This window comes from Scyliorhinus canicula, chromosome 1 (genome assembly GCF_902713615.1).
Source record: "Scyliorhinus canicula chromosome 1, sScyCan1.1, whole genome shotgun sequence".
Taxonomy (NCBI): domain Eukaryota; kingdom Metazoa; phylum Chordata; class Chondrichthyes; order Carcharhiniformes; family Scyliorhinidae; genus Scyliorhinus; species Scyliorhinus canicula.
In genome coordinates, this window is record NC_052146.1 from 111402412 (window position 1) to 111426253 (window position 23842).

A 23842-nucleotide genomic window follows, 5' to 3' on the forward strand; every position below is an offset into this window, starting at 1 on the left:
TATTTATCATTTTGTTAAACATTAACATCTTTGCTCTGTCCTATACTTTTACATGAAAATTGCAGTCACTAAGATTTACAGTGAATCCTGACAAAAAAATTGAACTTAATGACCGTGTTATTTTAACACCAGTTTCAACCTGCAGCATTAAAGTAAAGCAACCGGAGACTCCAGGCTGTTCAAATACACACTGAATACAAGGTTCATACTTTCCATTTTCTGATCTGACACTTTGTAAAATGTTTAGTTCCCTTTGGAGAAATCCCATTGTATCAAACCACTTTTCTGGAAAGGACAGCATTTCACCACACTATGGACTAAATCATTGTGCCAAAGACAATCTAAGTTTTCAAAAAAATGTTAGAATACCCAATTTTTTTTTTCCCAATTAAGGGCCATTTACCATGGCCAATCCACTTACCTTGCACATCTTTGGGTTGTGGGGGCGAGCACCACGCAGAGAATGTGCAAATTCCACAGTGACCCAGGACCGGGGTCAAACAGGGTCAAACAGGGTCCTCGGTGTTGTAAAGGGAGTGATGTGTTGGGTATGCTGGGTCTGCGAGGACTGCGTTTACCATAGCAGTGAGAGAGACAGGCTTCCAACACTTTGAGAAATGTAACTCTATTTTGTTGAACTCTCTATTTTGTTGAACTCTTAACTATTAAACATACTTTAACTGACACTATGCTGAGTTGACTGGAGACCTGAGGCTAACCTGACCAGACTATCTTACTACCACATGGTGGATATTCTAGTTGTTGCTCACAGGCTCTGACTGTCTCAGAGGCTGCATCCCAAGAGAGCAGGAAAACTAGTGCCCTCTGGCCTTATAGTGGCCGAGTCCTGTCTGGTGATTGGCTGCTGCTGTGTTCTGTGTGTCCATTGGTCATCCAGTGTGTCAATCAATGTCTGTGTGCACCATCATATATATATATATATACACACACACACACACGTGTGTATACAGTATTATGACAGGGAGGGCTGGAGTCAGAGACTTGATGCTTTCCTTTTAACTCTTGCTTTCCGATCACCTCAATTAGCACAAATCCCTTCCCTCCCTCCCAGTTTGGGAACCAGAATCCGGACGGACCTTTCACACAGTCAGCATAACCCTAAACACAGGCTCCAGGTGCAGGAGCTCGGTATTCCAACGTGGAAATTATCTTTTGCCCTGAAATTAGAACCTTTTAGAGCAGGCATTGTCAAACTCGGGGCCGTGACCCGTGGTCGGGTGTCGGAAGGGTCGCGGAGCCGTCCGACGTGGCACTCCCAATAGCGCAAATCTGCGCGCAACAGCCGGCTGTTAATAACGACGACTGCAAGCTGCCTTCAATATGGCCATGAACATGTAAAAAAACAAAATGCGGACGCACTGCGTGTGCATGTGCCGATGATCGGGCACGCATGCACAGTGCGGCCGCTTTATTTTTTTAAAAACGGTCGCAACTTTTTGTTTTACAAGTTCGGGGCGGGGGTTTATTTCATTTATTTTATTTTTTTTACAAGTTCGTGGGGGTTTTATTTGACCAAATTTTACAGGAAAAAATGAAGAACTTTGGACAGATGAAGACTCCATACTTTCCGACACCGGAACCTTCATCCAACCGGTTCCATCGGAGGAGCGTGTACGAGGGCCAAAGATACCCAAAACCATTTCCTCCAGGGCAGCACGGTGGCACAGTGGGTTAGCCCTGCTGCCTCACGGTGCCGAGGTCCCAGGTTCGATCCCAGCTCTGGGTCACTGTCCGTGTGGAGTTTGCACATTCTCCCCGTGTTTGCGTGGGTTTCACCCCCACAACCCAAAGATGTGCAGGCTAGGTTGATTGGCCACACTAAATTACCCCTTAATTGGAAAAATGAATTGGGTACTCTAAATTTATTTAAAAAAAACATTTCCTCCATTTTTGTCAGCAGCAAACAATGCAAGAGAATGGTGGGTCGCGATGGTTGGCCAGTTGGTAAAAACGGGACCCTGGGAAAAAAGTTTGAAGAACACTGTTTTAGAGTCAGAGACCTGTGTTGTGTGCGAGGGTCTGTGGCACTAACACAGCTTTAAGTTATTGTGTTGTTACTGAACAAAACAAGGTTAATGTAACTTGATCAAGGACAATGAACCACAGCAACACAACAGCTCATGGCTCGACTTTATTGAGAAATGAATTCCAGCATCATGTTCAAGTGCATAAATGCAAACAAACTAAAAATAAACATAAAACACACTCCATGAGGGCCAGCGCTGCGTTCACTGACTTATCTAGCCACCCTGTTACTGATCTGAAAACATTGAGACAAGGGAATGGAGAGCAATGACCCTGATATTTACAACACATTGGCCTTCACCTGGCACTGCATGACAGTTCAGTCAACCGACAACTTCAAACCGAAAGCCCATCTGGAAGCAGCGTGAGCCAATATGGACATGACTGGGCAAGAGTATACATAGTGAAACACGAGCTCACCCTATTTCCATAATCCGCAGGTAAGGTTTTGCATAGCACTCATTGAAAGCTTCAGTGTGGAGTGAAAGGGGGAGCTACTAATATGGTTTGTTTGCATAACATGTTGGTCAAACTAAGTTACTGAAACACAGCAGACCAATTTGAACTCTGGGTAGGAAGGGGAAATAAAGAACCATCAAAAGCTTCTAGGTAGAACCTGTCATAGAATGCCCTTAGCACGATGCCGATTAAATTCTCACTCTGAAAATGAAACGTTTAGGTAGAGCGAGATCCTCAAAACTGCCCTGTAGAGAGACAATGATAAGTGCAGTGATAGCAGCACACATTTCCCTTAGTGATGTGGCAATTACCAGAAGGAACAGTCAAAGGTAGTTACAAAGTTATTCTGTTTACAATGAGCCTGGGAACCAGCAACACCAAAAGGTGCTGAGGTTGTCATGTGAGATCAGCCAGAAAATGTAATGATGTGGTTAATGGGCAGCCGGGATGTCAGCTTGGTAACTGCACTACAGGTGCCAGGTGCACAATTGCTCTCCATACAATGAATAACCTGAATGATGTATGAGCTCAGAAACCAGATTGCACAGCACTAGGCGATGCTCAAAGGGAGTCCTTCTTGCAGAAAATCTTCCAACAGTCCAATTATCTCCTTCAGATCCAGGGAAGATGCATGTTTTTCTTTAACTGAACTTGGCCTTTGAGAAGTCCATCTCTGGGTGTTGCTCCATGAACCTGCACAAGTATGGCACAGGAGGATTAGATCTGGTTTACAAGACTAAGTAACAACAATTCACATTTAATCAAGTAGACAATAGGCACTTGCACACATCTGTACTTCTGAATAAGAAGTTGGAAATACGAATCTGAATTGGAGAGACATTGGGCGACAAACTGCAAGCTGTGGCTGAGGTAAGGGATGGGAAGTTCATTGGTGGGAGGGAACATGCACACCAAGTCCCTTAGACATGTAAGTTTTTAGTGGAGGTAGACAGCGAGGATGGTTTACAGGAGAGTTATTCACCTCTGTTGCAGACAATCCCTAAGCCTGGTGTAGCCACAGTGATGCTGGCTGCCTTGGGGCAAATGAACGTTACAGTGAGCACCTGAAGCAGGAGTTAGGTCCTTTATTTACAAAAAGCCTTCTATCTGCTTCAGGCATGGGTAAAGGAAGCTTGGATTTCGTCTTTGCCCATTTCAATTGACCAGCCACTTCTGACAGCACAAAGCACACATTAGTGGGTGCTGCCAGGACTGAAAGAAGGAAGCAGAAGAATGGCCCAGTGGATCCCCAGAAACAGGCAAGCTTGGAGCCTTGGGCAGGGGGGGTTTGGTCAGAGGGAGACCGGGGATGAGATGATGAGTCTAAGGCATCAGGCGGGTAGGAAGATGGGGAGAGGGGTCATAAAGGGCAGCCTTCCCCAAGCCCCATCTTCCCACCTTTTGAAGAATTTTTAAAAATCAGTCTGCCCAATTCCGTCTGACTTACCATGCAAATGGTTTTTGGAATGGGCAGCGTATTGTAAAGGTCAATTGGCTGGCCAGCCTAATTGACCCGTGATTATTTAAATATGGCAAGCAGGCTGCTGAGTTCGGCATCCGCCCACCCCCTGCAGCCCTGTGTGTCTGCACTCCTGTACCCTTGTCAGGGTGTGTTGTACACGCACTTCCTTGTCTGTGTGTAATTGCCCGTGTGTGCTCCTCTTTAAATACTGTGCTGCTGCCTTGCTTTCTGTTCCAATGAAGAATCCAAACCTGAAACATGAACACTTTTTCTGTCAACAGCTACTCCCTGACCTGCTGAGTGTTTTCCAGCATTCTGTTGTTTTTTAAATTTAGCGTACCCAATTCATTTTTCCAATTAAGGGGCAATTTAACGTGGCCAATCCACCTACCCTGCACATCTTTGGATTGTGGGGGTCAAACCCACACAAGCACAAGGAGAATGTGTGAACTCCACCCGGACTGTGACCCAGAGCCGGAATCGAACCTGGGATCTTGACGCTGTGAGGCAGCAGTGCTAACCACTGCGCCACCGTGCTGCCCATTTTCCAGCATTCTGTTTTCTGATATTTATTGCATAAATTCTAATATCCCTTCTACAAAAATTCAGATTCTAATGTGTCCGGTGAAAGATTTTTGATCTATTTCAGAGTGAAAATAGTTCGAACTGCATGATTGCAGAGACCACATTCTCCCAGTGTTTGCGTGGGTTTCACCCCCACAACCCAAAGATGTGCAGGGTAGGTGGATTGGCCAAGCTAAATTGCCCCTTAAGTGGGAAAAAAAATGAATTGGGTCCTCAAATTTTTTTTTTTATGATTCCAGAGACAGAATTTAGCAGTCTGCTGGTGGCTTAATTCTGCTGTTCCAGCATGTTCCCACACCTCCACAATCGGACCAAAGTCAATGTCATAGCTTCATTAATCTTTGACTATCAAGGTGGGAGAGTAATCCAAACAAAATAACACACATTGCAACACGAGTATTGACCTGACTGGGAAACGATCCACAGGAGACAGCATCAATACATTCTCAGTTCCACTCATTCCAGATCAATTCAACTCAAACCTTCACTAATATCAGGCACTTAGAAGTCAGGAGACAGGCATTCTGTACATTCTCGCTGAAGGTGGGGGTCATGGTTCTCCAGTTATTGTCAAGTATGGTATGTGCACTCAAAAGATCAGAATGTGCTGATTTGGCTGTCGACCCGCAACATGTATGAGGTTTGCACGACCTCTGGACCATGGGGATGGGGGAGCCATATCCCAGTGAGAGCCATGTCCATAGCAACCATAAAGGACCAAGAGTCAAACCCATAGAAACCATTGTCCAATGAGAATCACATCAACTTGCATTAATGTAACACTTAACATGGTTTTAGAAAATCCCAAGGCACTTCGCAGGAGTGATTTTAAAAACCAAGCAACATAAGATTTTGTTAGGACAGATGACTTAATCATACAAGTAAGCTTTGAGGATGTCTTAGCACAGAGAGAGGGAGAAAGGGGGAAGGAGAGTTTTAAGGGAGGAATTGCAGAGTTTAGGGCTGAGCCAGCAGAGCTGACAAGTGGTGGTGTGATTAACATGAAGGATGCACAAGGTTCCTGACCTCAGGAAGCAGGGTGGAAGTTCTGGTTGACGGACTAGAGAAGGGTAGAAGATGAGGAAGGCAGAGGTTATGGAAGGATTTGAAAACAAAGATGAAAATACTACAATGGTGGCTTTGCCAGACTAGCGATTTACAGAACCTGTAAAACAGTCAGAGCCATGGCCACATTTTCGAAAGACATTTTTTTTTTTTTTTTTTTTAATTTTTTTAAAATTTAGAGTACCCAATTATTTTTTCCAATTAAGGGGAAATTTAGGGTGGCCAATTCACCTACCCTGCACATCCTTGGGTTGTGGGGGCAAAATGTGATTCGAAATAAACCTGTTGTTGTAAGACTTCTTACTGTGGCCACCCCAGTCCAACGCCGGCATCTCCACATCATGCAAGAAGTTGTTAGACTATGGGATTGAGGGTAATGCATTAGAATGGATTTAAGATAGCATTTACGAAAGAAATGTAACTGGGGCAGCACGGTAGCACAGTGGTTAGCACAGTTGCTTCACAGTTCCAGGGTCTCAGGTTCGATTCCCGGCTTGGGTCACTGTGCGGGGACTGCACGTTCTCCCCCGCCTGCGTGGGTTTCCTCCCACAGTCCAAAGATGTGCAGGTTAGGTGGGTTGGCCATGCTAATTTGCTCTTAGAATCCTTTCCAGGTGAGGGGATTAAAAAAGATAAGGTTTTTCGTTATTACTGGTGACACACATCCATATGTTTGCTTGAAAATGCATTTGCATTTCACATGTGGATGGAAAAAAATTAGAGGGAACATTGTTACAGCCAATGCAATTAGCCATAATTCTTCACAATCCAGCAAGCATTCAGGTTTTCGTTATTCTGCTACCATGTCTGCACTGCGCTCTCAAGCTCCACAGCATCCACAAACATCCAGCTCACTCATTACTATAAACACAAGTGATCAGATCAACATTTTCCAACCCAGAGAGGAGCAAACCCCACACATTCCCAAAAACTCCCCCATCCAAGAAGACACCACAACCCTAGGTTTGTCAACACAACACAACATATCCCATGCTCATCAGAAAGCTGTTTTAATCCACATGTGCTCAACCCTCAAGGAGCATCAGGATTCAAAAAGTGTGAACTTTCGTTCCCATTCCGAACTAGCCCAGGTTACCACCCCCCCCCCCCCCCCCCCCCCCCCCCCCATTAACAGAGTCCAGCTATCACCCTTCCACAGTACCGCTTCTTCTGCAGGAAGAACTTCCCCTGCCTACATTGAGTCAGACTGGTTATGCCAGCCAGTACAATAGATCTTTATCAAATACAATAGACTGTCATTGCTGCAACGGAGGACTTACTTTTTCAGTATGTCTTGTTTTTTCTGTTCCTCTGAAGTGGGAAGTCCCATGGCTTTCTGCCGCTGGTCGTACATCATCTTCTCTACCATGCTCCGTGTCTCACCATCCAAGTCTGATAACTAAGGGGACAGAGCGCAAGTGGTTTTTCAACAGGTCTCCACTCGTTACTATTAAGTTACAATCATCAGAAATCACTGGAGAGGCTTATATTGATAGTAAAGCAAGTCTAAAATGGATGATGAAGAATGCACAGGTTATGCGAACAAGTCTGATAATTTGTTTGCAAATCAACCAACATAAAAGAGGAGGGATTGGGGAAGGGTGTTTAAAACATTGTAGTATGTCACCAGTCCAATTAACCAGACGGATTGTTTACACTTTAGAAGGGCCATATGCTGCATCCTGAATTGCATCACACTTCATGAAAGGAGGCGAGGTGGTCGAAGCTGTTAAAAGTAAAATGAGGCCACAGTCTGAGTATCTGAGATCACGAGTGGGAGAACACAAGGCTGGAGCAGATTGCTGGAAGCTGTGGAAAGATCTCAGTATACAAATGAGGGCAAATAGTTAAAAATTTTAATTTATGGAGGACAAGAAACCACTGCAGATCACAAAGGACAGAAACATAGAAAATAGGACCAGGATGCCATTCGGCCCTTCATTATGGCTGATCATCCAACTCATAGTCTGCTCCCGCCTTCCACTCCATAATCTTTGATCCCTTTCGCTCCAAGAGCTATATCTAACTCATTCTGGAAAACATACATTGTTTTAGTCTCAACTACTTTTTGCAGTAGCAAATTCTACAGGCTCACCACTCTGGGTTTACCCGTATCCGTAAACTGTGACCCCTGGTTGTGGTCACCCACCATCGGGAACATCCTTCCTGCATCTACCCTGTCTAGTCCTGTTAGGTTTCTAGGAGACCTCCTTCATTCTTCAGAACTCCAGGATAATCCTAACAACTCAACTCTCCTCATTAGGTCAGTCCCGCCATCCCAGGAATCAGTCTAGTAAACCTTCACTGCATTCCCTCTATATGGCTATGAAGGAGTCCATACCGAGTAGTTCAAAGAAACTTAGTTTATTTACAGTAACTATATACATTATACGGTAGAACCCAACGGGGTGACGGTGCCTAATTGTCTGGCTTTATATATCAAACAACTAGACAACGTTTAGGGGGGTCCCCCGCCCCCTTAACGGAGGAAACTTGTATTCTGCAACGTTCACAGGGAAGTTAATTCCCACTCCGTAAGACACTTTGGGTTATAACATCCCTTCCTCCCCTCCCCCCCCATCGATCCGAAGAATCCTCCAACATCTCTGGGCAAGGGAAGGAGCATTGGGACTCTCTTTGCATCTGGTTTGACATTGTGCACCCGAGCTGCCAGATTGGGGGGCATGAACCTGGAAGGTGAACACTACTTCTGAGTGGAACATCACGATGGTTGCTCTGCTAGTGGCTGCTATACTGTCAACTCCCCATCGGAGATTTCCGATGCTGGAGTTTCTATTTCCGAATCTGTGTCCATCATCTCGGCATCTTGACCCTCTTGGGGCTCCATTACCGGCTGCTGTGGCATCAGCATTGGCTGGATGAAAACCTTACACCCACGAGGAAACCTTCGAAGAATTGGTTGCCTGTACCGAATATGATCAAGGTGATTTCACATGATCCGACCACGGTCTTGTACTTGATAGGTAACTGGCCCTATCTGATGGAGGACAGTCCCAGAGACCCACTGGGCACCGCCTGCACATTTTCGAATATACACCAAATCACCTGGTACAAGCATCTTGGTGGTCAACAGGGAACACTTGCAGCTGCTGGTTGTGCTATACCTTTGCACCCATGTTGGGGAAAATCATACCAAGGCGGGTTCGAAGCCTACGCCCTATCAGCATTTCAGCCCGGGGCCACCCAGGTCACTACATGTGGGGTGGTCCTGTAGCAAAATCAGAAACAAACCAGCCTCGCGTCCATTGAACCTGAAGACTGCATCTTGACGCTCAAGACCCTATCTGGAGGATGAACTGCCAATTTAGCTGTAAATGTCTCAACCAATCACGGCCCAATAAACTGGGACCATGTTCCCGGACCACAATAAGTGGGAGGCGAACATACAGCACCAAAGTCATGGTGGTATCTGCAATGTCCAATGGCTCACCAGTGTAGGTGGCCGATTTAGCCTTGGTATCGGTTAGGTCCAAAGTCTGTATTCCTTGTTTAATGTGATCAAATGTACTCTGCCCCACTGGCACCGTGCCCGTGTCCAGCAAATACTCATGATAAGGAGATGCCGGCGTTGGACTGGGGTGAGCACAATAAGAAGTCTTACACAGCAGGTTAAAGTCCAACAGGTTTGTTTCGAATCACTAGCATTTGGAGCACAGCTCCTTCCTCAGGTGAATGAAGAGGTGAGTTCCAGAAACATGTATATAGACAAAGTCCATACATAGCAAATACCCGTTCACCTGCACCGTAATCCTTACAGGGCCACCTGAGGCGCCACCATGCAATTTAACTGCATGCAGTTATCCTCTTCAGGCTTATCCAGGTGGAAGTACGGGCTTTAGGCTGAGGGCTATCTCTACCCGGGCGCCTGGATCGCTGCTCGGACTGTGGTCTGCGCTCTCGCCCCGCCCTGCAAAGACCCGGCTCATTCTTCGTGGACTCTAGGGAGGTTTCCTGTCAGAACACCTCAACCTTTGCCCAACAGGTTGAGCCTTTGGTGCACCAGGTCTAGGGCAATGTAGCAGCGTGTACTTCCGTGTTTTGTACTTCCTGCGCCCAAGTAGGCCTACATTAACACTGCAATGAAGTTACTGTGAAAATCCCCTAGTCGCCACACTACGGCGCCTGTTCGGGTACACTGAGGGGCAATTCAGAATGTCCAATTCACTTAAGTACATCTTTCGGGATTTGTGGCACAAAACCGGAGCGCCTGGGGGAAACCCGCGTAGACACGGGGAGAACGTGCAGACTCCGCAGAGACAGTGACCCAAGCCGGAAATTGAACTTGGGTCCCTGTGAAGTAACAGTGCTAACTACTGTGCCGTCCTAGCTCTTGGGACTAAAGGGATCAAGGGATATGGGGGGGAAAGCGGGATCAGAGTACTGAACTTGATGATCAACCATGATCATAATGAATGGCGGAACAGTCTCAAAGGGTCGAATGGCCTCCTCCTGCTTCTATTTTCTACATTTCTATGGAATCTTGGAAGGTGACCACCAATACATCCACTATTTCTGGGGCCACTTCTTTAAGTACTTCGGGTGTAGATTATCAGGCCTGGGAATTTTCAAGCCTTTAATCCCATCAATTTTCCTACTAATCCTGATATCTTTCAGTTCCTCCCTCCCACTAAACCCCGTGTTCCCTCCGGTCCTCCTTTGTGAAGAAATAAAGTATGTATTTAGTTGGTCAGCCATTTCATTGTTCCCCATTTCTGACTGTAAGAGAGCTACATTAGTCTTCACCAATCTTTTTCTCCTCACGTACCTATAGAGTTTTAAGAGTCAGTTTTTATATTCCCTGAAGCACTCATACTCTATTTTTCCCTTCTTAATCAATCCTTTGGTGCTACTTTTCTGAATTCTAAATTGTTCCCAATCCTCGGGTCTGATGTTTTTTCTGGCCAATTTGTATGCCTCTTCTTTGGCTCTAATACTATCTCTAATTTTGCTTGTAAGCAATCGGTTGGACACCTTTCCTGTTTTACTTTTGTGCCAGACAGGAATAAACAATTGTTGCACCCACGTGCTCTTTGAATGTTTGCCATTGCCTATCCACCGTCATCCCTTTAAGTAAAATTTCCCAATCCATTCTCATAACTCGATTCTCATATCATCGTAGTTTCCTAAATTAAGATTCAGGACCTGCGACTCAGAGTCAACTACATTGTTCTCCATCTTGAATTCTATCATATTATGGTTGCTTATCCTCAAGGGGAGGAAATTTTGATTCTGCCAGGACACCATGAAAAAGTGATCACCATTTCTTTATTCTGGATTAAAGGTTCTGTGTTAATCTCTTGAGGTCCTGCAGAGGCTCAAAGAAAAATAGATCCTGAACCCAAAACAGTAAGAATAAGAAAAGACCAAAACCTCAGCCAAGAGAGGGGTTTTTAAAGGTGGGTCTTAAGAAACAGGAGTAGAGGGCGGCATGTGGCGCAGTGGTTAGCACTGGGACTGCGGCACTGAGGACCCGGATTCAAATCCAGGCCCTGGGTCACTGTTCGTGCGGAGTTTGCACATTCTCCCCATATCTGCTTGGGATTCACCCCACAACCCAAAGATGTGCAGGATAGGTGGATTGGTCACACTAAATTGCCTCTTAATTGGAAAGAAAAAATAATTGGGTACTCTAAATTTAAAAAATAAGTAACAGGAGTAGGTAGAGTTTTAGGAAGGGAGCTCAATAGTATGAAGTCAGGGCAGCATGGTGGCGCAGTGTCTCACAGCGCCGAGGTTCGACCCCGGCTCTGGGTCACTGTCCGTGTGGAGTTTGCACATTCTCCCAGTGTCTGCGTGGGTTTCGCCCCCACAACCCAAAGATGTGCAGAGTAAGTGGACTGGTCACGCTAAATTACCCATGGAAAAAATGATTTGGGTACTCTAAATTTGTTTAAAAAGCGAAGTCTAGCCGGTTGAAGACACACTAATGGTGGGGGTGGCAGGATACAGGTGGTGGAAGATGTGCAAGAGAAACAGAGTTTGAAAAAAATGTGAGGGCATGGAGAGATTTAACCACAAGGATGAAATGGGTATTTTGCATTTGGCAGGGCTGAAAGCCAATGCATGCAAGGTTGATGGGCAAGCTGGACTTGGTGCAGGATCATAGGCAGGCATTCCAAAAGCAGACTGTTAAAATCCATAGGAATTGGTAAAACTGTCCATTTGCAATACTGCCCTTGGAAGCTAACCAACTGTGTTTTTATTCAAGGGATTTGGGTGTCACTGCTAGGCTCGCATTTATTGCCCATCCCTAATTGCCCTCGGGAAGGTAGTGCTGAGAGCCTACAATCATTGTTGTCCATGTGTGCAGGTACAATCACTGTACTGTTAGGGAGGGGGTTCCAGGATTTTGACCAGCAACAGTGAAAGGATGGTGACATAATTCCAATCAGGATAGTGTGTGGCTTAGAGGGGAACTTTCTGCGGGTGGTGTTCCCATTCATCAGTTGCACTTGAACTTCTAGGTGCAGGAAATCACAGATTTAGAAGATGCTATTGAAGGAACCGTGGAGAGTTGCTGCAATGCATCTTGTAGATAGTACACACTGCTGCTCCTATGCATCAGTGATGGCTGTGGAGCTAAATCGAGTGAGCTGCTTTTTATAGCACTGCTGCCTCACGGTGCCGAGGACCCGGGTTCAATCCTGGCCCCGGGTCACCCTGCGTGTGGAGTTTGCAAGAGTCTCACCCCCACAACCCACAAAGATGTGCAGGGTAGGTGGATTGGCCATGCTAAATTGCCCCTTAATTGGAAAAAAAGAATTGGGTACTCTAAAAAAATTGTTTTAAATCAAGTGAGCTGCTTTGATCTGGACAGTGTCGAGGTTTTTTTAAAAATAAATTTAGAGTACCCAATTTGCTTTTCCAGTTAAGGGGCAAATTAGCGTGGTCAATTCAACACTCTACACATCTTTGGGTTGTGGGGGTGAGACCCATGCACACATGGGGAGAATGTGAAAACTCCACACGGACAGTGACCCGGGGCTGGGATCAAACCCGGGTCCTCAGCGACGCGAGTCAGCAGTGCTGACCACTGCGCCACCATGCCACCCCCAGGTGTCAAGGTTCTTGAATGTTGTTGGCGTAGCATTAATTCCAGTGAGTTCAGAGTGTTCCATCACACTCCTGCCCTGTGCCTTGTAGATGGTAGTCAGGCTTTGGGGAGTCAGGAAGTGAGTTACTTGCCACAGAATTCCCAGCCTCTGACCTGCTCTTGTAGCCACAGTAGTCCTGTTCAGTTGCTGATCAATGGTAACCCCCAGGATGTTGATAGTGGAGGATTCAGCAATGGTTATGACATTGAATGCCATGGGGAGGTGGTCAGATTGTCTCTTGTTGGAGATGATCAGCTAGCACATATGTAGCATGAATGCCACTTATCAGCCCAAGTCTGAATGTTTTCCAGGTCTTGCTGCTGAGGGTTTGGAGTCGATATCCGAGACATTTTGAATGTTACCGTACATGGAGGATAGCATGTAAATAAGAAAAGGTTGGGGTGGGGGGGGCGAATGCAGGGCAATGATTGTGAGGGGATGGAAATGCACTGGTTGCAGTGGACAGGCTGGAATGGAACTAGACAAGGGCAATCCCCCTAAAGCGTCATGAGAAAGGCCTCAAAGTTAAAACTGTTGCATCTGCTGCAAATGGGACCGTCTGTTTCTCGTTATCAGTCAATGACTTCATTTCAGTCAGTGTCATTGTAAATCATGCCTCTGCTACAAAGCTCTCATCTTTGGCATGTTTGTGTTTCCTGGCTGAGAGAAAACACAGTGGGTGGGATTTTCCGGTCTCGCAGACCAAGGACTGAAAATTCCCACCAAGGTCAACGGATCTTTAAATGGTCAGCCAATTTTCAGACCGACCCACGATGATTTCTATGGCGGTGAAACTGGAAAATTCATCCCAGTGGCTATGCCTTTGAAATCCAGAAAGCAATGCATCCCAATTGGAGGAGTTCATTATTTGTATTGATTCGGTGCAGCAGAGAGGAAATGATTGAGAGGTCAGACAGTTTTCATTTTGCAGAAAACCCGATGAGGAACAAATCCCTTTAAAATTATCGTGCTCACCCAACAAACACGGCCTCTCCAGACTTCCAGTGGCGGCATGTAGATGGAGGTCACATGTTGGGTGGCTCCTGCTAGAACTTTTGTTTTTTTTTTAGCTCTTCGCACCAGGTCTTTGGGGAGAATTTGGTTCAATAATCTGTTTGAAAGTCTAAGGCAACCAAAGGATGTCAAAAACCCAGAAAAAGAATCCGGGGAAAAAGGGGGAAGAGCGAAAGTCCGCCGGTGACTTTGGCGGGGAATTCAACGGGAGGAAAGATAGCGGGTGCAGGCTCGCCAAGTGGGGCCGTGCCCATTACGGTGGATACGCTGGCCGAGGTGATGGCAAGGGAGTACGAGCAGCTATTTTCTAAGCACTTTGACAAGCATTGTCAGGAAATGATCGCCTTGCTCAAATAGTGGGTGGATAAGACTCTTGCCCTGATGAAGGTGGCTCTAGCAAAGACGTCGATGGCGGTACGGGAACAAGGAGAGGTGTTGAAAGAGGTGGAAGAGACATTGTTGCAGCACAGCGACCAGTTCACCTCGATGGGTGAGGAGCTGCGGAGGGTAGTGGAGAGTAACAAAGTGGAGGACCTGGAGAACAGGTTACGAAGGCAGAATCTAAGGATTGTGGGATTGCTTTGGGGCTGGAGGACTTGGCGGAGATGTTAGCAAAGTTGTTGGGGGAGGAGGTCCCCTCCTCTACAAGTTGGACAAGGCTCACGGGTCGTTCTGCCGGAAACCCAGGGCAAATGAGCCACCAAGACCTGTGATAGTATGCTTCCATAGCTACCAGATGAAGGAAAAGGTGCTGAGATGGGCGAAGCTGAAACAAGAGGCGAGATGGGAAGGCGGTGGTATTTGGATATACCAGGATCTCACGGTAGAGTTGGTGAGAAGGCCTTTGGAAGGGCGAAGGCGGTGTTGTATAAAAGCAACGCGGGGTTTGGGGTGGTCTACCTTGCAAAGCTGAGGGTCACACATAACTCTTAAGGACTACTACTTTGCGATGGCAGCTGAGGCGGAGGAGTTTGTGAAGGCTGAATGACTGGGATGGAAAGGAGTTTGGACTTTTCTTGTGTTAAACCTTTTTCCCCCTCTTTTTTTCTTGTTTCCTTTTTTTTCTTCTGACTGGTTGTGTTTGGTAAGGGATGATTTGGGGATTAGTTTGTCGGATTTGAGGGAATAGTGTTGGGAGTTTGGAAGGTCTGGGTGACGGGGGCCTTTGTGTTGCTTTTCTCTATGTCGGGGAGGGGGCTCTGGCAGGGCAGGGGTACTGATGAAGTGAGCGAGAGTCTTCTCTCATTTGACGAGTTTGAAGGCCGACATGGTGAGGCTTCAGAAGGGCTGGGTGATTCAGGTGTTCCACTCAGGCTTTGATAGTAGTGCCCGGGGTAGCAATACCGGTGGGTAAGAGGGCGAGGTTCCAGATGGAGAAGGTGGTGGCTGACCAGGGGGGTAGGTACTTAATAGCAATGGATGCTTTGAAGGGGAGGTTGGTGGTGGTGCTGGTTAGCGTATACCCCCCGAATTGGGAACGACGTAGGATTTATGAGAAAGGTGGCTGCCATACCAAATTCAGATACGCACCAGTTTATACTGCGGGGGGGGGGGGGGGGGGGGGGGGGGGGAGAGAGAGAGAGAGAGAGAGAGAGAGAGAGAGGTGTTGACTGCTTTTATGAGGGAGATGGGTGGGGCGGACCAGTGGAGATTTTTGTACCTGCGAGATAGAGAGTATTAGTCTTTTTCGTCAGTACACGATGTGTATTCCAGGATTGCCTTTTTTGTCATAGGGAAGGCTATGATGGACGGGGTGAGGAAAGCAGATTGTTCTGCTATTGTTATCTCAGACCATGCTCCACATTGGGTGGATGTGGTCCTGGAGAAGGGACTGGCACAGAGGTCTGCGTGGAGGGTGGACGTGAGGTTGTTGGTGGACCCAAATTTTTATACCAAGATGGAAATTTGTTTGAGGATTGTGTGGGGTTTAATAACAACAGGGAGGTTGATCTGGTGGGCCCCCTGTTGGTGCGAGCCTTCAATGAGGCATGGGAGGGGGGGGCTTTGCCCCCGACGATGTCGCGGGCACTGATCTCTCTGATCCTAAAGCGGGATAAGGACCCCTTGCAGTGTGGATCATACAGGCCTATCTCGCTCCTTAACGTAGACGCTAAGTTGCTGGCGAAGATCCTGGCCACCAGGATAGAGGACTGTGTGCCAGGGGTGATACACGAGGATCAGACAGGATTTGTCAAGGGACGGCAGCTCAACACGAATGTGCGGAGACTGCTAAATGTTATTATGATGCCGGCAGTGGAGGGGGAGGCGGAGATAGTGGTGGCGCTGGATGCGGAGAAAGCGTTTGATAGAGTTGAGTGGGGGTACCTGTGGGAGGTGCTGGAGCGGTTCGGATTCGGGGAGGGATTCATCAAATGGGCGAGGCTGCTCTACGCGGCTCCGATGGCAAGTGTAGTTACCAATGGAAGGAGATTGGAGTACTTTAGGCTCTACCGTGGGACCAGGCAGGGGTGCCCCTGTCCCCCTTGCTCTTTGCACTGGCGATTGAACCTTTGGCTATGGCGTTGAGGGAGTCAGGGAGATGGAGGGGTCTGGTGCGGGGTGGGGACGAACATCGTGTATCACTGTATGCGGACGACCTGCTGTTGTATGTGGCAGATCCAGAAGGGGGAATGCCGGGGGTGATGGAGCTGTTAGCGGAATTTGGGGGCTTCTCGGGCTATAAGTTAAATTTAGGCAAGAGTGAGGTATTTGTAGTACACCCTGGTGATCAGGAGGAGGGAATTGGGAGACTCCCATTTAAGAGGGCAGTGAAGAGTTTCAGATACCTGGGGGTGCAGGTGGCCAGGAGTTGGGGGACTCTCCATAAGCTTAATTTTACCAGGCTGGTGGAACAGATGGAGGAGGAATTTAAAAGGTGGGACATGGTGCCGCTATCGTTGGCGGGTAGAGTGCAATGCGTCAAAATGACAGTTCTCCCGAGGTTCTTGTTCCTTTTTCAGTGTTTGCCCATCTTTAGCCCTAGGGCCTTGTTTAGAAGGGTGACTAGCAGCATCATGAGCTTTGTTTGGGCGCATGGCACCCCGAGGGTGAAGAGGGTCTTCTTGGAGCGGGGTAGAGATGGGGGGGGGGGGCTGGCGTTACCCAATCTCTCGGGGTATTATTGGGCGGCCAATGTGTCGATGGTGCGCAAGTGGGTAATGGAGGGGGAGGGGGGCAGCATGGAAACGGATGGAGAGGGCGTCCTGTGGAGATACAAGCCTGGGGGCCCTGGTAACGGCGCCGTGGCCGCTCCCTCCTCCGAGGTATACCACGAGTCCGGTGGTGGCGGCTACCCTCAAGATTTGGGGGCAGTGGAGGCGACATAGGGGAGAAGTGGGGGGCTCGATGGAGGCTCCATTAAGGGGGAACCATAGGTTCGTCCCGGGGAACATTGATGGGGGATTTCAGGGTTGGTTCAGAGCGGGCATCAGACAGCTGAGGGACCTGTTTATTGATGGGAGGTTTGCGAGCCTGGGGGAGTTGGAGGAGAAATTTGGGCTCCCCCCGGGGAACATGTTCAGGTATCTGCAGGTAAAGGCATTTGCTAGGCGGCAGGTGGAGGGATTCCCTTCGCTTCCCGCGAGGGGGGTGAGCGACAGGGTGCTTTCGGGGGTCTGGGTCGGAGAGGGGAAGATATCTGATATCTACAAGGTTATGCAGGAGGCGGAGGAGGCGTCAGTAGAGGAGCTGAAAGCTAAGTGGGAGGGGGAACTGGGGGAACAGATCGAAGACGGGACATGGGCTGATGCCCTGGAGAGGGTTAATTCTTCCTCCTCGTGTGCGCGGCTTAGCCTCATCCAATTCAAGGTGCTGCACCGGGCCCACATGACTGGGACGAGGATGAGTAGGTTCTTTGGGGGTGAAGACAGGTGTGTCAGGTGCTCGGGGAGTCCAGCGAACCATGCCCATATGTTCTGGGCATGCCCGGCACTGGAGGAGTTCTGGAAGGGGGTGGCGAGGACGGTGTCGAGGGTGGTGGGATCCAGGGTCAAGCCAGGATGGGGACTCGCGATTTTTGGGGTTGGGGTGGAGCCAGGAGTGCAGGAGGCGAAAGAGGCCGGTGTGCTGGCCTTTGCGTCCCTAGTAGCCCAGCGAAGGATCTTGCTACAATGGAAGGATGAGAGGCCCCCAAGTGTGGAGACCTGGATCAATGACATGGCGGGTTTCATTAAGCTAGAGAAGATCAAATTCGCCCTGAGAGGGTCGGTACAAGGGTTCTTTAGGCAGTGGCAACCTTTTCTCGACTTTCTGGCTCAACGATAGGGTACGGGGACAGTAGCAGCAGCAACCTGGGGGGGTGGGGGGGAAGGGGGAGGGAAAAGGTGTGGGGGGGGGGGGGGCGGACGATGACTATGTTTGTTTATTTAATTAAAATTTATTTTTAAGTTCTTCTGTTGTTCATTGGGGTTGGGGGATGGGATACATGCGTCGATACGGTCTGGGGGTGTTACAGTTATTATGGGTTATTTTGTTGCATTTCATTGTTTGTCGTTACGTTTTATATTTTCTGTAAAAAATTCCAATAAAAATTATATTAAAAAAAAACAACAGGGAGGTTTTGTGGTCAGTGGCGTGGGAAGTGTTGAAAGCAGGAGTGAGGGGTGAGGTCATCTTGTTTAAGGCTCAGGTGGACAGAGAGGAGCAGCAATGGTTGGCAGAGGAAATGTTGGAGGTGGATGGAAGGTATGTGGAGGACCCCTTGTGGTGAGGAGGAAGGAGTAACAGGCGAGGCGTGGATTGACCTTCTGTTCACGGGAAAGGCGGTTCGGCAGCTGAGGGGGGTGGTGTACGAGTGTGGGTAGAAGGCCTGCCGCATGTTGGCGGGCCAGCTCTGCCGGAAGGTGGCTGCGAGAGATTGTTTGGGTCCGGGATGGGACAGGTGGTGGCACCAAAGCAGGTGAATAAGGCATTTGAGGAGTTTCAGAAAGATTTATAAGTCAGAGCCTCCAGAGGTTGAGTCAGATATGCGGGAGTTTCTGGGACAGTTGGAGTGTTCCAAGTAGGAGAGGAAAAGGTTAGAGGACCCAGTGGGGATGGAAGTAGTGCGGGTAGCGATAGGAAAAATGCAGGCTGGTAAGCTGTCGGGGCTGGGCTGTTTCCCAGTGGAGTTTTATAAAAGGTTTAGAGATAAACTGGCGCTGCTATTAGTGGAGATATTTGAGGACGCAGTGGCTAAGAGGGCACTGCCAGAGACAATGGGACAGGCATCCATTTCACTATTGCTTAAGAAGGACAAGGACCCGGTGGAGTTTGGGTCGTATAGGCCAATATCTCTGTTGAATGTGGATGCCAAGATTTTAGTGAAGGTGCTGGTGCTCAGGTTGGAGGGGTGCCCCCAAAGGTGATTAGGGAAGACCAGACGGGGTTCGTAAAGGGCAGACAGTTGTTGTCAAATGTACGGTGTCTGTTGAATGTGGTGCTTTCTCCGGCAGAAGGGTGGGAGTTGGAGGTGATGGTTGCGCTGGATGTGGAAAACGCGTTTGATCATGTGGAGTGGGGCTATTTGTTTGCGGTGTTGGAGAGATCTAGAATTGGGCCCAGGTTTGTGGCATGGGGGAAATTGTTGTATAAGGATCCGGTGGCGCGTGCACGCACCAATGAGATGAATTCAGGGTACTTTCCTTTGCATAGGGCAACGAGGCAGGGGGGGGGTTCCCTCTTCTGTTTGCACTAGCAATAGAGCCCATGACCATAGTGCTGAGGTGTTCGGATAAATGGAAGAGGATAGTGAGGGTGGGGTGGGGCACAGTGTGTCCCTGTATGTTAATGATCTGTTGCTGTATATCTCCAACCCTGGCTCTTCAGTGGGGGTTATAATGCGACTGCGTAGGGGATTTGGGGCTTTTTCAGGTCTCAAGTTAAATTTGGGAAAAAGTATGTTCTGTGGTGCCTTCTCCAGGAGCGGTGTTGCCATTTTGGGTGGCAACAACCATTTTAGATATCTGGGAGTGCAGGTAACTCGGGATTGGGCTCGGCTCTGTGAATTGAACTTCACACGTCTGATGGGCAGGATCAAGGCAGATTTATTGAGATGGGATCGCCTTCCCCTATTGTTGGGGAAAAAACTACTTAAAAATAAAACACTGCCTCTGGGCAGCACAGTGGCTCAGTGGTTAGCACTGCTGCCTATGGCACTGAGGACCTGGGTTCGATCCCAGTCCTGGGTCACTGTCTGTGTGGAGTTTGCACATTCTCCTCGTGCCTGCGTGGGTTTCATCCCCACAACCCAAAGATGTGCAGGATAGGAGGATTGGCCATGCTTAATTGCCCCTTAATTGGAAGAAAATAGAATTGGGTACGCTGAATGTATAAAATAAATCACTGCCTCTCCAAATGACAGAGTTGCAGAGTATAGAAATGGAAACACTCACTTTTGAATTCTCAGGGTTAATTTTTTTGGTATTGAGCTCAGGATCTGTTGTCACTACTTTGCTCCACCATTCCATTTTGTTGATCTGAAATTAGAAAATATAAATCCTCACAGATGCTGAAGCAGTTCACAAACAAATACAGCAAGAGTGCAACTAAACTGGAGTTCCCCAGAGATCCCGTGGGCACAGAAAGTCACCCAGCCACCACAGACTGCAAATTCTGGGGTAACCTTCACCCACAATCCAGTGCAGCCCTCACCCAGGCTGAGAATTTTAGAAAAAACCCTCACCCACAGACCAGTATAATCCTCATCCATAGTCTGAAAACGCCAGGTTAACTCAAGCCTGCAGCCCCAATATAAATCTCAACCACAGAGTGGAGGTCCATATGGACTGTTGCCCCATACAGGGACAGACCTCATTCCCCAAGTCCACAGCTGTGGAGTAAGTTTAGAACCAGGACACGGGAATGCTCAGAGTGGCCGGGATATGATTGGGGTTTCCCTCTGCCCAGGTTGATGCCAGCTCACCTTCTCTAGATGTATGTTAATGCTTTTTCCATCCTCCAGAAGCCATGAGCTTTCCTCCACCTTCACATCATTGAACATCTCACAATCGACCACAGGAGGATGGCCTTTCAGACCCACTTTCAAGTGGCGTCTTTGGATCTCCACAATGAGGTCACGACTCTTCAATCTGAAGTTAGCTTGGAATGGAACCAGGAGCTGGGAACATAACATAAGAAAGTATTGTATTTTTAAAGTATATAAAATGGCTATTCAGCCACAATGAGTTACTCCATCCAATGACTTTACCCTACACCGCACCCAAAAGCCATCCTTTTCCCTCCAAATCCAACAGTATCTAGTGGAGAGTAGAATCCTTTAATACTGAGCTTCCCAAACTGTGGGTCGCAACCCTCAATGGGGTCACATTTTGGGTTGCAAGCTGCCCCTCTCTGAGTCAACAATGGTGGTGACTTTGAAGAAGAGGCCACCCAATCTGGAGGCTCTAGTGAGGAAGCCCTGGACTGATGCTGTCAAACAGCAGGGGGCACCCTTCAACATCAGAAACTTTTAGTGGTGAGTGCATGTGGGCCTGGGATGTTTTTTGTGCCGACCTGGTGCAGCTAGAGACAAGGGTAACTCAATCACTGACTATAGGAGAAACTAGGAGGTCACATGGCTGAGCCGTGAAGTCGAGCGAGTGCTTCAAACCCTATATTACTGTTTCTGCCTCCTTTTTCCAGTTTTACAGCTCCTGTACCCCAGAATAGCAACTCAGTTTCTCAGGCACTGGCAAGCAGAAAGGAGGATGGGAAAGGAGATAGGGGCTGGTGAAAGAGGAAGGGGGGGGAATGCTGACTGAATGGTGAGGACAGGGATTGGGAAGAGGCATGGGGGGGGAGGGGGGGGGGGAGAGAGAAGGACTGAGTACAATCTGTGGGGGTGGAAGGAGTAGGGGCTTCACCGAGTCTCCTGAAACCAGGGAAAGAGAGAGCTTGGCTGACATCTGCATGAATATATAATATAACATTTTTACAGAGTACTTAAAAAACCCAGGTTTTCATACTTATTTGTTGATCTATAATACACAAAGCTTAATAATTGCATGCTGAATGTTATTATGCTGCTTTATTGCTGTTTTTCTGGGGTCATGTTAACTCTTTCAAGTGTTAAAATGGAGTCACATTGGAAAATAGCTTGAGAAGCAATGCTCCAATATACAAATCAGCTAAATGTAAAATTATCCTGGATTATATTTTTTCCACTTTATAATAACATGGCCAACTCACCACCAAAACGTACTTCCTTATTTTCCATAAGACCAAAAGACATAGGAGCAGAATTAGGTCACTCGGCCCATCGAGTCTGCTCCGCCATTCAATCATGGCTGATATTTTCTCATCCCCCATTCTCCTGCCTTCTCGCCATTTCAACCGTGAAGATTTCTCCTCTATTGCAGCCATTATATTTGTTGCATCATTTCCTACCCCAGCCTGGACCTACAAGCACTGTGCTAAGTGAACAGATCAGTGCAAATGACACTTACATCCACCTCAGAGAGGGTTTGGGTCCACCGATAGTTTGGCAGATCGGCACCATTTCCAGCATTGGGCTTCAGCTTCCCTTTATCCTTCTCATCCTCCTCACCATCGGACTCGGACTCTGCCTACAGGAATGTGGGGATCACAAGATAGATAGTTAGAACATTACAGCGCAGTATGAAATATAAGGCAGGTGACTTCCAGTGCAGCCATGGAGCGAGTGGTTACACATTTGGTGGCTCCCGTTCAGGTGCATTTTTTCAGTCTTTCCCCATGTGAAGGGTGTAGTATTTGAAGGCAAAAAGTGCAGGAGTGCCTAGGGACAGTAATACTCCTCTAGTGTTGTTGGTGCATGGATCAGCGGATCTGGGGCGCTACGAGAAAGAAAGACCAATTGGAGCAGGGGAGTTATCGTGGTGCGGCACAGGTAAAGATGGTTGGGGGGGGGGGGGGGGGGGGGGGGGGGGGGGGGGGGGTGTTGCAGCGCTGCCCACCCAGTGGTCAATGGAGCAGCTGGTGGAATTCATGAATAACAAGTTCCAGCAGCAGAGGAAAGCGACCCTGGAAGACCTGGCCAAGGTGGTAAAGCCGTTGAGAACTGAGGTTGACTGACTCAAGCTGAGGGCGACCAGGGCCGGGTGATTCAGAAAGTAGGAGATGGTGGGGGAGCATGAGGAGCAGATGGCATCATTGGTGACAGAGTTGGTAGTGATGTGGGAAAACCAGAAGAGGCTGAGAGAGAAGATGGAGGACCTGGAGAACTTCTCCAGGAGGCAAAACTTGAGGATTGTTGGGATGCCTGAAGGCATTGAAGGCGCGGAGGCCGCTGAGCATGTGGCGAATGTGCTGGAGAAGGAGAGGGCCCTTTGACGGCCTCTCGAGGTGGACCAAGCGCACAGGGCACTGAGGAAGCCGCAGGTAGGGGAGCAGCCGATGGCAATGGTGGCACGACTGCATCGCTTTTTGGATAAGGAAAAGATCCTACGATGGGTGAAGCAGACCAGGAAGTGTACCTGGGAAGGGAGTGAGCTGCGGACCAAGAGCTGGCTGCAGAGTTGGTGAAGAGGAGGGCCGTGTTAAACCGGATAAAGGCTGCCCTCTTTAAGAAGGGGGTGAAGTTTGGGGTTTTGTACCCAGTCCACCCGAGGGTGACATTCCAGAAACGGGAGTTCTATTTTGACACGCCAGAGGCGGCGATGGACTTTATGAGGGACAACGGACTGGGAGGAGAGTAAGGACATTGAACTTGAGGAGATTTGTGTACTTTGTAAAGTGCATGGGGTGAATAACTTGGGCAGGTCTTGGCAGGGGAGCAGTGATTGTGAGTGTGCCTTTTGTTATTCCTTGTATATTGGAGTCGGAGGATCGGGGGGGGGGGGGGGGGGGGGGGGGGGGGGGGGGTGAGAACGGGAGAGAGGAGCAGTGGTTGGAGGCCTTTGATGGGGACCACCATGCTAGCTGGGTGGTCTATTTAATGGGAGTGAAGTGGAGGGTTGCCAGGAGGATGGTGTGTGTGTGGGGTGTTTTGTTTAAGGTTGGGGGTTTGCTGACAAGAGTATAGCGCAGTTGGGAAGGGATCGATTCGATGGCAGAGGACATCTGAGGGCAGGGATGACGTGGGCTGGTTCAAAAGCATATGGCTGATCAGCATTTTGGGGGTGGGGGGGGGGGGGGGGGG

At 48.3% G+C, this 23842-nt stretch overlaps 1 protein-coding gene across 1 annotated transcript in view; it reads right to left on the reverse strand.

Annotated features, from left to right (window-relative positions):
* Nucleotides 1-2138: 2138 nt before the first annotated feature.
* Nucleotides 2139-23842, reverse strand: part of nudc (nudC nuclear distribution protein) — a 34506-nt gene continuing 12802 nt past the window's right edge. Inside the window, 5 exon segments of the mRNA XM_038797645.1 lie at nt 2139-3198; nt 6898-7016; nt 20118-20201; nt 20648-20842; nt 22170-22289. Of these exon segments, the coding sequence (XP_038653573.1) occupies nt 3147-3198; nt 6898-7016; nt 20118-20201; nt 20648-20842; nt 22170-22289 (570 nt within the window). The 3' untranslated portion in view covers nt 2139-3146.